Genomic DNA, 16,082 nt, shown 5'->3' on the forward strand with positions numbered 1-16,082 from the left:
TCCAATGCTTTGTCATCCCAAAGTTCACTCATTTTATCAACATTATCTGTACAGCAATGCTCTTTCATGTAAGACTTGGAAAAGACTGGTCCGTTTGTTATTTTCTCTAAATCACAGACTGCCACTTCTTCTGTCATTGTTTTATCTAGTTCACAGCCTTCCATTTTGATATCAGTCAAATTACTTCCATAGTCTGGCATGGGTAAATGCTTTAAGGGAATTTGTGCTTGATCCATCTCATTATCATAGTGAGATTTCACTCTCTTCAAATGCTCTAACTGATTAGATGACCTCTGCAAATCACTTCTGTTTTCTTTGCAGGAAGCCGGAAGTGCATTTGCCTGAATGCAAACTTTCTCAACGTCATCCTCATCAATCTCCATCTCCTCATCACTGTCACCTTCAACAATTGGTAACGCTGTAGGAGACTTGAGGCTCAACCTTAAAAGGTTTATGCTTCTGCGAGCATTCCACGCATTTGAATAACCACCATTGCTTTCTGCACAGGTACCATTAGACTTCATGCGAAGAAGTTCATCCTATTCACAACATATTAAAATGCAGCGCTTTAGAATGTTTGACCATGTATCAGACTGAATGAACAATAAGAATTCCTGATATTACTAAAGATATGGAGAGATCACCTTCAGTTGACGAATTTGCTCCCGTAAAGCATTAACATCATCTTGAGTTGTTTCATTTATAACTGCCTTGTTTTTTATGGCTTTTGCTCCCTGTGCAAATCTCAAGGTGCTGAATGTTTCGCTTTTACAGCTGCATTTATCCATTATTTCACATCAAAAGGAAACTGAGGGAGAGAGGGGAGTGTCGGGTGGAGCGGGAGATTATGAGATATTTAAGTAGATCAAAATAGTCTGAATTTTACCTGTGTGAGGGGATATAGCACATATCATCGCCAACTTTGCATTACCACCAAGAGATTCTTGAAGTAGAAATGTCAGTTTGGAGTCTCGATATGGAATGTGCCTGTGTTTTCCTGACTGAGAAACTTCTGCAAGAATGTTAATCAAATTCCTGCAATTCCCAAATAAAAAACTATCAGCATTAACCAATCAAGTAGTAGTTAATATCAGAAAAAAAATATATGACATAGAATGAAGTTAGTATAACAAGTTCTTTTCAACATATGAACACCATGTGGTTTTAATGGCACAAAAGAAAAAATAAATAAATAAATAAATAAATTGCATTTGAGAATCAACTTAGAACTTTTATGTTATAAAATTGGAAGTCACTTCACAATCCAATAAAAGAAACCAAGGTGCAATGGAAATGATCCAGTGAATGACATAGCCTTCCTCTGACACAAAGGACAAAAGAAAAAACATATTATTTCAATAGAAGTTTAAACAATATCAACTTTCATAAGTTTGTGTCTCAAGTGTATATACATAAATATGCAGGTTCATATGTGGGTGTACTTGTGTATGGATGCATGCATGTCTGTTGGTACTTTGCTTAACATACATGCATGTCAATTTGATGACAGACCACCTCAAATTATAAAGTCATACCCAAGTTGTGAAAGGGAACGATTAATATTCCCTGCTTCCTTCAAGCGATCCCCTGCTGCACCTGTCAGCTTTTGTCTTTCTGATCCTGCTAAATCGACAAGGTTGATCCTACTTGTCCTCAAGCTGCTTGATCCATCAGCCATGCTCTGTAAGATCAAAATGAGTCCATCAAGGCTGTGATATGCATGCAGATGCCAAATATAATAGGATGTAGCATTTTAGCTGAGAATATCTAACAGCATTTGGAATTGTTAAAAAAACGCCATTAATAATATCCAGATGGAGCACAATCCAGAGTTTCAAAAATAATTAAGGTAGGATGTAGCATGTAAAATTAATTATGCATTAATTTCTTGGCTATAGGGGATATGCAACAGAATGATATCTGATAATGTGGAATGCCTGTTGTGAATTATGCAATCATGATGTATTTTGATAATAGAACACTTCCATTTCTATATGTTGGTTCTGAACCTTTGATCAAGAGGAATTCACAGAGAAATATGCTCTCACTTTATATATTGCCGATCTCCACCAAACTTGCCTGATTCACTTGCAGCACTTTGGGATCCAATGCTTCATTATCAGCCTTGAGCCTCCTGTGTCCAAAATCTAAGAATATATCTAAACCAGGATTGCACAGCCCTCTATGCAGCCAATGCCTCCATTGAGTCTCCACCCTGCATCCATCACCACCCCTCAGAAAACTTACACCTATGGCAAACTCAGAGACACCATCATCACATATGCAACACCCTTCTGCCGCATATATCTTTGACCATCTATTATACTCTCATTGCTTCTCCACGTTCTTGTGTCCAGCAACACCCCCTCAAAAACTTGCATGGTTGAGCCTATAGCAGAGACTTCTGACCATGCTCATGGAACCACCCAAGCTCACTCTCAAATATGCAACATGCTTCCACCACATGCATCTTTGACCACTATACTCATTTGATCCTATTGCCCCACCCAACAAGTTTCTCACGAACCATATTTATGTTCTCAATTTCTCACAAAGCCCACTGTCCAAGTTTCTCATACTTCAAAATCAGCCTTGATATAATGAACCCTACCATCAATGAAGGAAATTAAGTCATGAATAATAATGATCCATCTCCATCATCTCTGCACAAGTGAATCCCTTTTTGATTGCCCTAGGCCTTTGATTTTATCTGGAACTTCATATCTCCAAATGCTACATGCTGCATCCATACTCAGATGCCATGCATCACTTTGTAGCAAGATTCGCCACCTTGGTACTGGACCCGAGACCGGTAACATCCTATTATAGCATCAGTCTGCCGTACAGTATCGTAAGGTAGTGTCGTATGGTATGGTGATAAACACTTAATTTAAGTCATTTAAAGCAGAAATTATATTTAATTTATTTTATTTATTAAGAATTTGATGCTTCTTTTTATGTTTTACAGGAAAGTGATCGCCGATACAAAGAGTCCGATTCGTAGATTAAAAAGACTCAAGTTTGAAGAAAATTGGACTTAAAATAAAATTTAAAAAAAAGAAGGATGCATACGGTATTATAAAAAATGAAGATACTATGCAAGGAATCCAAAAAGGATATAGACGTCATTGTAAAGAAACAAAAGTTTCTTTTTGGAATAAAAAAGGAGCGTTCACGTGGCATGGGTTCACGCGGCAGCGTTCACGCGGCATGGACGCGCAGGCGGGCGTGCGGCATCGGACACGCGAGGCAGCGCAAGCGAGCGGGTTCGCGAGGCAGCGCGAGCGCGAGGCGCAGCGGGTTCGTGGGGGACAGACGGACGCTCGTGGATCTGAAAATTAAAGGAAAAAAAAAGATAATATTTGAAAATACTTCAAGAGGAAGAATTTATATTTTCTTTATCTGCTTGTGATCCTTCCATCTCATCCATCCATCTTTTAGTATTTAGTATTTTCTTTAGTCTCACATCGGAAAATCATGTAAAACTCCTCCCTCCTAACACCTATAAAAAAGCTTTTGTACTCCCATTGGAGGGGGAGCCCAGAAATTCTTCTAGAGCCTTGCATAGAGGAATAGAAATGGACTACTTCATGCGCAGCTAGGCTAGCAGCCTCGGGAATGGAGAAAAAATTTTGTAACGACATAGAACAGGTTTATTGTTCTAAACTTTCTTGTATTTCTTTATATGCAATAAAGATTATGCTTTTTATTTAAATCGTCATGAGTTCTTTATTTGCTCTCTTTCATATGCTTTTATTTATGCTTTCCTGTTAGATTAATATTAGGAACAACTTTTACTTTCCGGAGACGCGTCGTGATCTACGGGTACGGAGCGTGCCGAGGAAAGATAGGTATTTTTTTAAGATTAATCATATTTATTTAATTAAAAAAAAGAGATACAACTCTACTAGTGCAAAATTAATTCAAAATTTTCGAGCTCTTTATTTTCTAATTACATCAATTTTAAGATAATTTATTCTTTAAATCAAAAACAACGCTTCTTTCTTTTATTTGCATCTCAACTTAGCCCAGGTCCCTGAGGATACGATCTCGACTCATCCTACCTACGTAGTGAGTAGAGTTATTTTTGTGCTATCAACGACTACGCATAATATGGTACTGGTATAGTACACTCTATACCGAGCAGTATGGGTTGGTACGGCAAATCTTACTTTGTAGCTTCCAAACAACAAACTCTAACTTCAAAGCAACATGTCGATTACTCATTAATTACGCAGTTACAAACTATATACATCAAAATCTAGTAGCATTGGTTCACATCCTCCGCATGCAGTTGCTACAAGGAACTCTATCATAGATGAGATCATTTCATCAATATCTTTCCATTCAGTCATCTCCATCTTTCACCATCCATCTTCCATTTTCTTGGTATCAAAGCCTTAAGCTTGGCTCCTGTTGAAATTAGTGCCACCAAAGTTGAGGAGATCATCCAATGTTGAGCACAACCACTCCATTGGTGGTGAGGCAATGCACAGATTTTCCAGATCCCCCGACTTCTACCAACTTCACCATGATCCTACTAGCCATGCTCCTATCAAATATACAAGACTTTCATTTATTTCTTTACTTGAAGCATCATGGTGATATCTGATATAATTTGAAATGCAATCAAATCTTCACTTAATTGCTCGACCATCATTTGCAATGCAAGAAGCCAATGCAACAAATTGCATAATTAGTTAGACTAATGGTTCTCATCCAAACCATAGGCCACCATGCCTTCCTCTAGGTCAATACAAGATTCTCCCATTGCTAGCTGCATTCTCAATCGGTATAGTTGCACTCTCATTACTTAAGATTTCATCTTCAATTCCTATACTTCAAGGTTCCCTTAGCATCTTCACCAAGCAATGATCCACTGGCAACTATTATGTTCCTCTACTTCGCTTCTGCCACCATTTTACGCCTTCCAATACAAAAGCTTATGGTGTTCTACTTCTATTGCATGCCTCATCACAACCTTTTGCTTGACAGTAGATGAAATGAAGCATCGTATATCATGATTGTTTATTCGTAGGGTCACCTTAGTTGCTTAACAATCTTTTATGAGACAACATCCACATCATTATTCACATACCAAATCTCTTTCCTTACTAGTGACCATATATCCTATCTGGTAGTGCTGATGGGATCAATTGGTAACTTATATAGCTTATGGTTTCTCTAGTTCTTACAATACTATTGATGCAAATCTTGGACAATAATTATAATAATTAGCAACAAGCTGGTGCAATTCATGAAGCTACATGATTATGAAGATCAACCTTCAAACCATCAAAATATTCCATTAAGGCTACTTTAATGTCATTCAACTTCATTAAGATTACAAAGACAAAACTTTGTTAGGAAGATTATAATGGAAGATACGAAGTTATAATTCCACAACGTGTAGGAATGAGAATAACTATATACCTTTCATTGGATTTTATCAGAATAAACTTCACTCTATAATCAAAGAAGCGTCACATACTTTAGCTAAGGTTCTAGTCACAACCCAAGAATAAGAGGTTACCTTGGACCGGGATTCAACAACACATGTAAAAACACAATGTGAGCGGGAACTCTCTACATTTATACTGGTAGCACCTGTTCTCCGGTTTGCCAAACCCTGTACAATAACAAAATGGCTGTAATATGGAATGTCTCAGGCTGGCTTGACAAAAGGCATTTTAAGTAATAAGGAAAAAAAAAGAAGAGAGCAACTATGATAACAATTCATTCATTTGTATTGTGTTTGGCAGATTGAACATAGCAAGTAAGAGTACATCTTTATGACATGATTACCCAGTTGTTAATTGTAAACTCTAAACAAAGAGACCATAAATGTAAACATGTTTAATCTATTTTCAGTTTCATCGTACATCACGTTGCATTTCTATCTGTTTACACGCATTGTAAGGGTATTCACAACAATGTTAATCGTTTGTACAAGTCATCCTTGATTCAGAAGCAGCACTATGTGCTTGCAATAGCATGTTTCTGAACATCTTTGTACATGTAATTGTACCTCCCAAATTTATCCTCAAAAGATTTTAATCGTGCACTTATTTGCAATAAGGAAGCAGAATAAGGAAGCAGAACAATATGACATGACTTATGTCAGATAATTATATAAACTTAACCATTACTTGGTAAAGCCTTATCCAATTTATTGAGATCAACAAGCCATATTTCATGGAGAGAGAATTTTCATCCACGGCATCATAGTCATGGGATAGAAGTACACTAAGCATCTAGAGAGGAATTAATATTCAGTACATTTTATGCAGATATGAAAACAATTCTTATCTAATGACAGGACAATTTACAGTCATCTTATGTTAATATGTAAATAAGTTGTTTTGCAATTCTAAATAGTGTTATACAAATATAAGACATCTCATTGAACTTGTAAGATCCGAGATAATAAAACCAGTGTACACACCTTTATCAACAGTTGAATTACATCCTTGACCGCAAAGACATACTCCTCTGTTAGATCCTCAACATAAAGACCGGTTCGAACATCTTCTCTAATCTGGGCAATAAAAAATTGACACATCATTTAAAGCAAAAAGAACTAAAATACTGCCATGAGAGAGCAGAATAGGAAAAGCACAAGCTAACCTGAAGATGCTTTTGACTTGGATCCAACAAGTCTGTAATTTGCTCATTATAGATCTGGAAACATAATCAATAAAAAATTTACAATCCAGCAAAGTAAGTAAGAAGAACAAACATTTAGCAGTACTGCTGGCACACTTGCCTCCAAAAAAGAGCAACGGCATTGATAAACCAGCTGCTTTTCGGAATGCTTAGCTTGCTCCTAAACAAAAGTAAAGATGTGAGCATGATGATCTCTGGATGCCATATAAAAGCAGATATGAGAAACATAACCCACCTCTTTTATTCGTGAAAAGAGACGCTCAAAGACACGAGGAGTTAGTCCCCGCTGTTCATTCAGTGAGCCATCATCTGACAAGGCACTCGGAGGTCCCCACATTGTATATGTCTTTCCACTGCCAGTCTTTTTCATTGAATCATGTCGAACAAAAGAAAAGGAACTGTTAATCCTCTTCATAAAGTATTAGATCAAAACAAAAGGAAACTTAAATTCAAAGTCACAGAATCTTCATTTACCTGCCCATATGCAAATATGGAACTGTTGAATCCAGCTAAGCAGTTCTCCACCAATGGAAACCCCACGAGATGGAAAATATCTTGCTGATAAAAATTCAAGAATTAATTGAAAAAACAAAAAAAACTTTTCCCAAGGTAAATGCCCTTAACAGCTAAAACAAACTTGTAAAGGATATCACAATTTAGATTTTCTGATAAGAATATCTTTCTGGGAGCTTAACTTCTAAAATTATATAAAGGTTACCTGAGTGGCTGTGGTATCAGCAACAGAATCAAAAGTGAACACATGGTCCAGGATAGAAACAGAATCGGAAGAAATCTTCTGTACGATCAGATCACCCTCTTCCTCTTCCTCGCTAGGAGGCCGCATGCGAACTATCACCTAAATCAAAAGCAATATTCGAAACAAGACTAGAAATTTTAAAACTTGACACACGCAAGCACGCACGCACACACGCACGCAGATATATATATATATATATATATATATATATATATGCTTCAAGAAAGTCCTCAAATTTCCTATCTGCGGACTCAATTAGTTGCAAAATTTAAGAGCAGTTAAATCAAAATCCGAACTAGATAAGAAACAAGGCAGAAATTTTGGAATTGGACAGCGAAAAGATTCATCAAAACCACTTGATTTACCAATCTTAGGTCCAAATCCATTCTTTAAATAAAGAAATTGCATACTTGGACACCGGAGTCCGAGGGCGCCATCACCAGAGCTCCATTCTCAGGTAGGGCGTCCAAATTCAGCTTCCTCTTGAGAGAGTTACCACTAGGGTTCGAAGCGGGCGACGACGGTGGCCTCGGTGGGAGAGGGCTCCGATTCCTGGCTGCGAAGGGCTTCGCAGAGGAGGCGGGTGACCTGAAGGGAGAGGATTCCGCTGGCATTGAGTTAGGATCCACGTTCTCCTTCGGAATCCGCGGCGGCCGCTGCTTCGAAGGGGTTAGGGTTTCGGAAGGTGAAACCCTTCCACTCCTCTGTGGCAATGGGGACTTCATCGAGATCGGAAGAAGGATTTGGATGGGAACGGAGACCAAAACCCTACACAAATATTAGAGAGAGAGAGAGAGAGGAGAGAGAGAGAGAGAGACGTTAGAGGGAGAAGGGGGAAGGGAAGAGATTTCAAAAGGGGAAGGGTAGAAGGGTAATTTCGGCAAAGAAATTTAAATCTTCTGGATTAATATTACCGTTAAATGCGGAGCGGGGGAGCGCATAAAGGTTTCGGTACGGGCGCTCGTTCCGAGCTGCTGTATCTCCGCATAGGAGATGCATCCGTACGGGAACTTGCACTGTATGCTTGTTGTAACCGAAGAAGAGTCCGGTTTGGACAGGGTTTCAGCCTGGCGCGGTGTCGCATTTCCTGGCTTGGAACGCAGGCTGCAAATGAGTCGTGTCGAACCAGACCGAATCTGCTCCCGACCTGAATAGAAGAAATTATCATATGGACCATCACTCCAAATCCAAGGCACGTGCATGGCAGGCACCCTCGAACTTGAATTGTTTAGATGCAAGGAAATAATAAGGCAAGTGACTATTGGCCCGATCCACTAGATCTGATCCATCTAATAATTAGGTTCTCAATAGATTTTTTTTTTTTTTCGAGATGTATTACATTAGGTCAGGATCAAAAATTGGACTTGATTGAAATTGAGTTATACAAGTTTTCATGATTTTCAATTTGTCCTAACTTGTATTTCATCCCAAATTTTTATAGGTCAACAAAGAAATATCTAATTTAACCTAGGTTAGATCTGACTCGAACTGAAAATCCAAATATTTGCAAAGCCCTTTTTTGTTATCTCTTAAATATTTTTCCTAGTCCATCACGAAATTCAATTTTTTTTTTCTAATTTACTCGTACTTATTTATATTTGAGCATTCATTTGTTTGTTGCAGTTATCTACAATGTATAATGTCTCAATATTTGTTCTTTAGATTTTTTGATAGTAGTCTTATATCTTCATTGGCCATCTTGGATCAAATTAAAAAATTGATAAGAGTCATAATTAAATTATTATCATTTAGTCTTATTTTAAAAATTTATAGTTTTTATATTCTATTATTAATTATCATATTTTTATGTAAAATGATACCTAAATGCTTCATCTGCATGCAAACTCACACAACCCAACTTGATCCCAACCCTAGCATGAATACTTCATGTCGGGTCCTATTATATTTGATCTAGAGTCGAGTCCTTACTAGAATTATTCGTTGAATCTAAGATATATAACTCTAGACCATACGAGAATGACCCATTGAATCTCAGATGTGTGTATGTGAATCTCCAATCTAATATAATCTAATATAATTCTAATATAATATATAAAGAGAAGCATTGGGTTGGTGACCTTTTGACAAGTAGCATTCTGAGTGTTTGACAAGTGGCATTCGTGACCTTTTGACAAGTGACATTCTGAGTGTTTGACAAGTAGCATTCTGAGTGTTTAACAGTTGGGCTGTAGAATAAAATTTTTATGCCTTTAAGGTAATTGATTTATAATAGTAAATGGTAAATACCTGTAAAGTATTGATTTGTGCCAGAGATGCATAGATAAATATTACTTATTGAAGCTACATTTTTAAAAAAATAATTGTAAAGATGATGTCATTACATTTCAAACATAACAGAGTAGATTCAAATTTTTTAAATAAGAAATGATAGAGACGTCCTCCTCATCATCCTCTTCATGTCAAGAAGGTCTAAGCTCTTGGCTTGGGTGATCTCTCTCTGTCGGATCAGGACATTCTCTTCATCAACTCTTTGACAACTGGTGACTTGCTCAAGCTCACTCAAAAATATGGTGCCAACATCCTTAACACGAATCTGAATGCTGCTGCCTCTAAACTCAAATCTTTAGAGAGGCTTCGTTGCATAATCATTGACGATGCATTGCCTGCTTAACCATGCAGTATATGCTACAAATCTCGATTTATGCTATAGTATTTACTTCAGCTGCTCTCTTATGTTGCCTGCTTGGTTATATCAATTCTATTTAGTGTCTTGGATTGGATGGTTGGTCTCTATGTTTGGCACTTTAGAGGGTTTTTATTGTGCCGCAATCTAACTGCTCTTAGCTTAGGCTCAGATATAATCTTTTTAAACATCTATGGAAGTAAAGCCTAATTATGGGTTACAGTATCTAACTGCCGACTTCTCCTCCCTCAATTGTGATTTGCTGATATCATTCAATATCACTTCTATACTGGATGTAAGAGGAATGGGCCTTAGTGCTAAAAACAAGTTGATGAAAAGTCCATTCTAAACTCTAAAAGTAAAATCATTTGCTTTCAAGAGACTAAACTAAGCCAACTCAACCCCAGGCTTCTAAGGGCAGTTATGGGACCTTTATTTGACAAATGGCATACTAAAGAGGCTGTTAACTCTTCGGGGGGTCTTTTAATCGATTGGTGCAACAATAAAATTGATGGCTCACTTATATCCGTTAGTGATTATTTCTTAACCACTGCTTCTCTTCTAAAGCTGATGGATTTTCTTGGCTTGTTCCAATGTTCATGGTCCTCATGATCGTGTCAGTAGAAAGTTTCTATTTGATGAGTTAAAAATAATCAAATTGAGCTATCCAAGTCCCTGACTTATTGTAGGAGACTTCAACGTCACCAGATTCACCACAAAGAGGCTTGGTGTATCAAGTAGCACCACGGCTTTAAGGGAGTTTAATCATTTTGTTAATGCATTAACTTCTTGGAACTCAATCTTGCAGGTAGATGTTTCACGTGAACTAATTTTAGAGAAAAAGTATACTTGGCCAAGCTTGATAGGTATTTTACATCTAGAGTGGCATGATCACTTTCTACTCTCTATCTTAGTCCCTCTAGCTCGTATCACCTCAAATCATACTCCTTTGTTGCTCTTATTTAAACCCCAAGTGGCTTTTGGTCATACTTGGAGTAGACTGTTCAAGTTTGAGAACCATTGGTACTTGCACCAAAAATTCGATAACATGGTTAAGGATTGGTGGAAGACTGCTCCCAACAAGAATGACCCAGTTGCATCCCTAGTTGGCAACTCAGACTTCTTAGACAAAAGCTACGTAACTAGAGCAAGGAACATTATCCAAACATCCTCTTGAAGAAAAGAGAATTCTCATCAAGAATTGAAGAACTTGATTTAATTGAAGAACTTAGAAACCTCTCAACTGATGAGCGGAATGAAAGACAAATGCTTAAGCAACAATTAAAATTATGTCTAAACCAAGAGGAGGTATATTGGAAGCAGAGATCACGTGTGCAATGGCTGCATGAAGGAGATCACAATACAAAATTTTTCTATCTCAAAGCCAGCATTAGGAGAAGAAAAAATCAGATTACTGAAGTTAATAGCAATAGAAGGCTTATAACATCCCAACTTGAAATCCAAGAAGCTTTTTACTTGTATTACAGGTCTGTTCTTGGCACAGAAGCACTACCAGAGGTGGAAGTACTTTGGAGCAAATTGTATCTGGATCTCGTGCCTAGCTGTCAACTCTCGAAGATCCATTCGAAGAGGAGGAAATTAGAGCTGCTCTATTTAGTTTCGGAAGAGATAAGGCCCCAGGATCTGAAGGTTTTTCAAGTTTTTTTTATCAACACTTCTGGGACTCTATTAAGGGGGATATTCTAAAGATTTTCTTAGACTTCCACTGCTCCAAGACAGACGTATCTAGGATGAATCACACTTTCATCTCCTTAATATCGAAGAAAACTGAATGTACGTCAATTCGAGACTACTACCCGATTAGCATCGAAAATGGGATCATAAAACTGATCTCTAAGGTCCTTTCTCGACGACTATCCAAGGTTATCAACTTCTTGATTTCCTATAACTAAATGGTGTTCATTACAGGGCTTTATATCTTTGAGAGCTTTGTTTCAACCACTAAAATAATCTCTCACTATAAAAAAAACTAAGTCTAAAGGCATCGTTTGCAAGTTGGACTTTGAAAAAGCATTCGATAATGTCTCTTCGCATTTTTTGCTTCAGCTATTAAAGAAAAGAGGGTTTGGAGATAACTGGATCTCTTGGATCTCTTTCCTGCTTCAGTCCTCAAGCTCAGCACTTCTAATCAATAGGGAACTGGGGCGATGGTTTCAAAACAAAAAAGGTTTAAAGCAAGGTGACCCCTTATTGCTCATGCTGTTCATCTTAGTAGCTGACATTCTGAGCAAATGTTGAAGGAAGCCGCTTCAGAAGGATTAATCTCAGGTGTTGGTCGGGTGGATGTAGTTAAAAAAATTCAATGCTTACAATTTGCTAATGACATCATAATTTTTTGTGAGACTTTTAAGGACCAAATCAACATTTTAAAACTCATTCTCTGCTCCTTTGAGCTAATGACAGGGCTCAAGATAAATTTTGAGAAGACTAAGTTGATAGGGATCGATTTATCCTTGGAAGAAGTCAGTGGCTTTGCTAGGTTGCTTGGCTGCCAAATATCTGGTCTGTCTGCCCTGCCAATCACTTATCTTGGCATTCCATTGTGTTTCTCAATGCTAAGGAGTAGGGACTGGGATTTTTTGCTAGAAAAAGTTGACAAAAAACTAGCCAAATGGAAACGTAACTCCTTAACTCTTGTAGGGCAGCTGACTCTAATTAATTCAGTTCTAAGATCTATTCTTTTATATTGGACGTCGGTTCTCCATGTCTTAGAAATAATCATCAAGTGGATTGATAGTATTTGCAGAAACTTTCTGGGGGGCAGTTTTGAAAATGCTAATAAGGTTAAGCACTTGGTGGCTTGGGATCTGATCTGTAGACCAAAAAAATTTGGTGGCTTAGGAGTGGTGGACCTCTTAAGTTCCAACCAGGCGCTCCTTATTAAGTAGTGGTGGAAATACTTCAATGACCAAGGCTCTTGCTGGCAAAAGTTGGTTCAGAAAATCTACTATGATAAAAAAAACCCCAACAAAGCCAACTTCGAATACTCTTCAAGCAGTCTTGCCATTTTGGAAAGGTATTCTAAGGAACTTCAATTCATTCCAAGATTTTACTACTGTTTTGACTTGTGATGGTGAGCAAACTTCATTCTGGTTCAATACATGGACTCATGAAATGCTACTAAGTGTTCTTCTTCCACACTTATTTCTATTTGCCACTAAATAGAAATATAGTATAGTGGAGTTCTATAAACATGAGGATATTATGAACAACTTCTCCCTCCTTTGCCTTCTTCAGCTCGAAATGAGATCAGCTTCTTAATTCAAATTTTTCATTCAACCCACCTGTCTAATGGAAGAGATGGTAGGCTTTGGAGATGGAGCTCCAACAAGAGTTTCAAGGTCAGAAACTGCTACATACCAATTCCTCAAAAATAGTGGTATAAGATCTCAAATAAGTTTGGTTATTTGGAGACTACTTATCCTAAAAAAAATTAAAGTCTTCAATTGATTAAGCTTTCAGAAAAAAAATCCTAACCACTGATATTCTAGCTAAAAAAAGAGTTCGTGGCCCAAGCTCATGCCCTCTCTGTGATAACCACCATAAAACAGTAGGTCATTTTCTTGTTTCGTGCATTTACTCTTCCTTTATTTGGACCCAACTGCTACAGTGTATAAACAGCTATCATCTTCCCACTAGATTATCTGATTTCTGGGATGATTGGAGATCAGGACTACCAAATCAGACTGTGAACAAAGCTTTCGACTCTCTACTGGTTGTTTGTTGTTGGTGTATTTGGCTAAAAAGAAACAACAGAGTTTTTAACTTTGAAGCTCTCTCAACCACTGATCTCTCCAGGCGAATCATCTTTTTCTTTGATAGCTGGATAGCCCATATGCAGGGAGATGGCTTTGTAGATCTAAAAAAGCACCTTCATGCTTCCAAAATGTCTAACACCAAAAGTTGATTGTTTTTCTGCATGCATGGTCTGCATGGCATCTCACCTCTACCTATGGAAGCACGTAAAGTTATCATATGATCTAGTTCTAGGATAAGGAGCTCTCTTGTCCATGTAACCTTGTCCTTCTCTTTTAAAAATAATATCTTCAGACCCTTGTAATTATAACCTTATAGTATTATTAATATAAATAAGGGGCCCTGGGCCTCCTTTGCTTTCAAAAAAAAGAAATGATAGAGACGTGCTATATATAAGCCCCTTACCCATTCTTTTTTGTTGCCATTTGAGTTTCTATTATGTAATTTATATTCCATATTTCTATATTTGGTCTAGTATGATAAAATATTCAATTATTTATCGAATATTGTATGATGTTCTAAACTCTCCTCCTCTTAGATGGAATAATTTTATGCGGAATAGATCTTACTCTAGCCAAATAGATTTAAAATATGAAAATAAATTAAAGAGAACTAATTATTCAAACATGAAGAAAGATCGAATAAATATTCAATCAAGAGAAAAAAGAAAGAGTTTTTTGGGTCAAATCTTATGAAACAACTATCCAAGAAAAAGTATAGAATCATTTTATTCCTGGAATACGAAACTCCTCTCTTTTTTTTTTAATTTTTATGGATGAAAGTAGCCTCAGCTTTGAGTTATTTGAGGCATGAGTAAGAAATTTTATAACAACTTATAATGAAAATTCTCTCTCTCTTTCCAAATAAATAATAATGTTTGTTATCATGCTGTCAAACAGATCAGGTGAATCAATAGGCTCCACATGGTGGGTGGCAGTGGTCATTTTTGGTTGTACGAAAAATAATGACATATTTGCTAATAAATTTGCATTGAATATCATCAGATTTATTTTGGTATCTTTATTTTTTTTATAAAAAAAATATTAACATATTTTTTGATAAATTAATCATTAATTCATTATTAATAATAAATCTTAGCATGATTTGCATGATTTTATGAGTTATGAGAGCTGTAATTTCCTCTGATACTATGTTACCATGTTAGCATGATGTGTATAATTTTAAGAGATTATAAGAACTGTATTTTTGTTTGATCCCATACAATTATGTTAGTGTAATTTGCATGATTTTAGAGATTGTGAGAGTAAATTTGCATCGAATATCATCAGATTTGTTTTTGTATCTTTATTTTTTTCTTTGCAAAAAAAAAACATTAACATATTTTTTGATAAATTAACCATTAATTCATTATTATTAATAAATGTTAGCATGATTTGCATGATTTTATGAGTTGTGAGAGCTGTAATTTTTTTTGATACTATGTTACTATGTTAGCATGATGTGCATAATTTTAAGAGATTATGAGAACTATATTTTTGTCTACCATGTTAGTGCAATTTGCATGATTTTAGAGATTGTAAGAGCTGTATTTTCCTTATATACAATATTTATATTAGTATATAACTTTCAAGATGTACGGAATTTAAACAGCTTGAAATACAAAGCTGGCTCCTTTTCTTTTGTTTTCTTCAATAATTATTCTATAAATAAAAAAATTAACTCTCAATTATTAAAGCAAAAATAAAATAAACAAATCTCTAGAACGTATTAACAAAGTTATGGTGATGCTTATGAGCAGGTTATCACATAACTCCCTATCAAGAATATAAGCACTATTAATGTTATCACATAGTTCCCTACCAAGATTAATTTTTCTTTCACTTGAAGTGTGACTTGACTCTTCTTTAAGCAGTAATTGGAAGATTATTCTTGCATTAATAACATTTTATCAATGAATGTTATATTTGAGTTATCTCTCTTTCTGATAGAAGAGTAATCCTTTTTACTATTCATTTTATTGAATTCTAATCTTACTATGTTAATTGTGAATTTGTTGACAGAGTAAGAATATTTTGTTCTCTTCATTTTATATTAATTTTTATGCATTGATCATAGAAGATGTGATTTTCTACATATATTTTCTATAATCCTCTAAGACAATTCTTAATTTTTTTCTTTCTATATTTCAAGCCCTAAACTTTACTTTTAAGAATACTTGAAGAAGCTTTTGAACCCTAAACCAACTACAAATATAGCTATGGAAATGCTTTGTTGGGA

At 36.2% G+C, this 16,082-nt stretch overlaps 2 protein-coding genes across 2 annotated transcripts in view; both read right to left on the minus strand.

Annotated features, from left to right (window-relative positions):
- Nucleotides 1-854, minus strand: part of LOC140859134 (kinesin-like protein KIN-12A) — a 1,053-nt gene extending 199 nt beyond the window's left edge. Inside the window, exons 1-2 of the mRNA XM_073260679.1 lie at nucleotides 645-854; nucleotides 9-539 (exon numbers count right to left, since the gene is read on the minus strand). Of these exons, the coding sequence (XP_073116780.1) occupies nucleotides 9-539; nucleotides 645-788 (675 nt within the window). The 5' untranslated portion in view covers nucleotides 789-854. The remainder of the gene's footprint in view (nucleotides 1-8; nucleotides 540-644) is intronic.
- The window catches only part of LOC105048891 (kinesin-like protein KIN-12B), a 15,167-nt gene extending 6,971 nt beyond the window's left edge, over nucleotides 1-8,196 (minus strand). Inside the window, 9 exon segments of the mRNA XM_010928373.4 lie at nucleotides 1,536-1,681; nucleotides 5,534-5,629; nucleotides 6,446-6,538; nucleotides 6,628-6,681; nucleotides 6,767-6,826; nucleotides 6,902-7,027; nucleotides 7,141-7,224; nucleotides 7,385-7,522; nucleotides 7,834-8,196. Of these exon segments, the coding sequence (XP_010926675.2) occupies nucleotides 1,536-1,681; nucleotides 5,534-5,629; nucleotides 6,446-6,538; nucleotides 6,628-6,681; nucleotides 6,767-6,826; nucleotides 6,902-7,027; nucleotides 7,141-7,224; nucleotides 7,385-7,522; nucleotides 7,834-8,148 (1,112 nt within the window). The 5' untranslated portion in view covers nucleotides 8,149-8,196.
- Between the last annotated feature and the right edge of the window lie 7,886 nt (nucleotides 8,197-16,082).

This window comes from Elaeis guineensis, chromosome 7, assembly GCF_000442705.2.
Source record: "Elaeis guineensis isolate ETL-2024a chromosome 7, EG11, whole genome shotgun sequence".
Classification (NCBI taxonomy): domain Eukaryota; kingdom Viridiplantae; phylum Streptophyta; class Magnoliopsida; order Arecales; family Arecaceae; genus Elaeis; species Elaeis guineensis.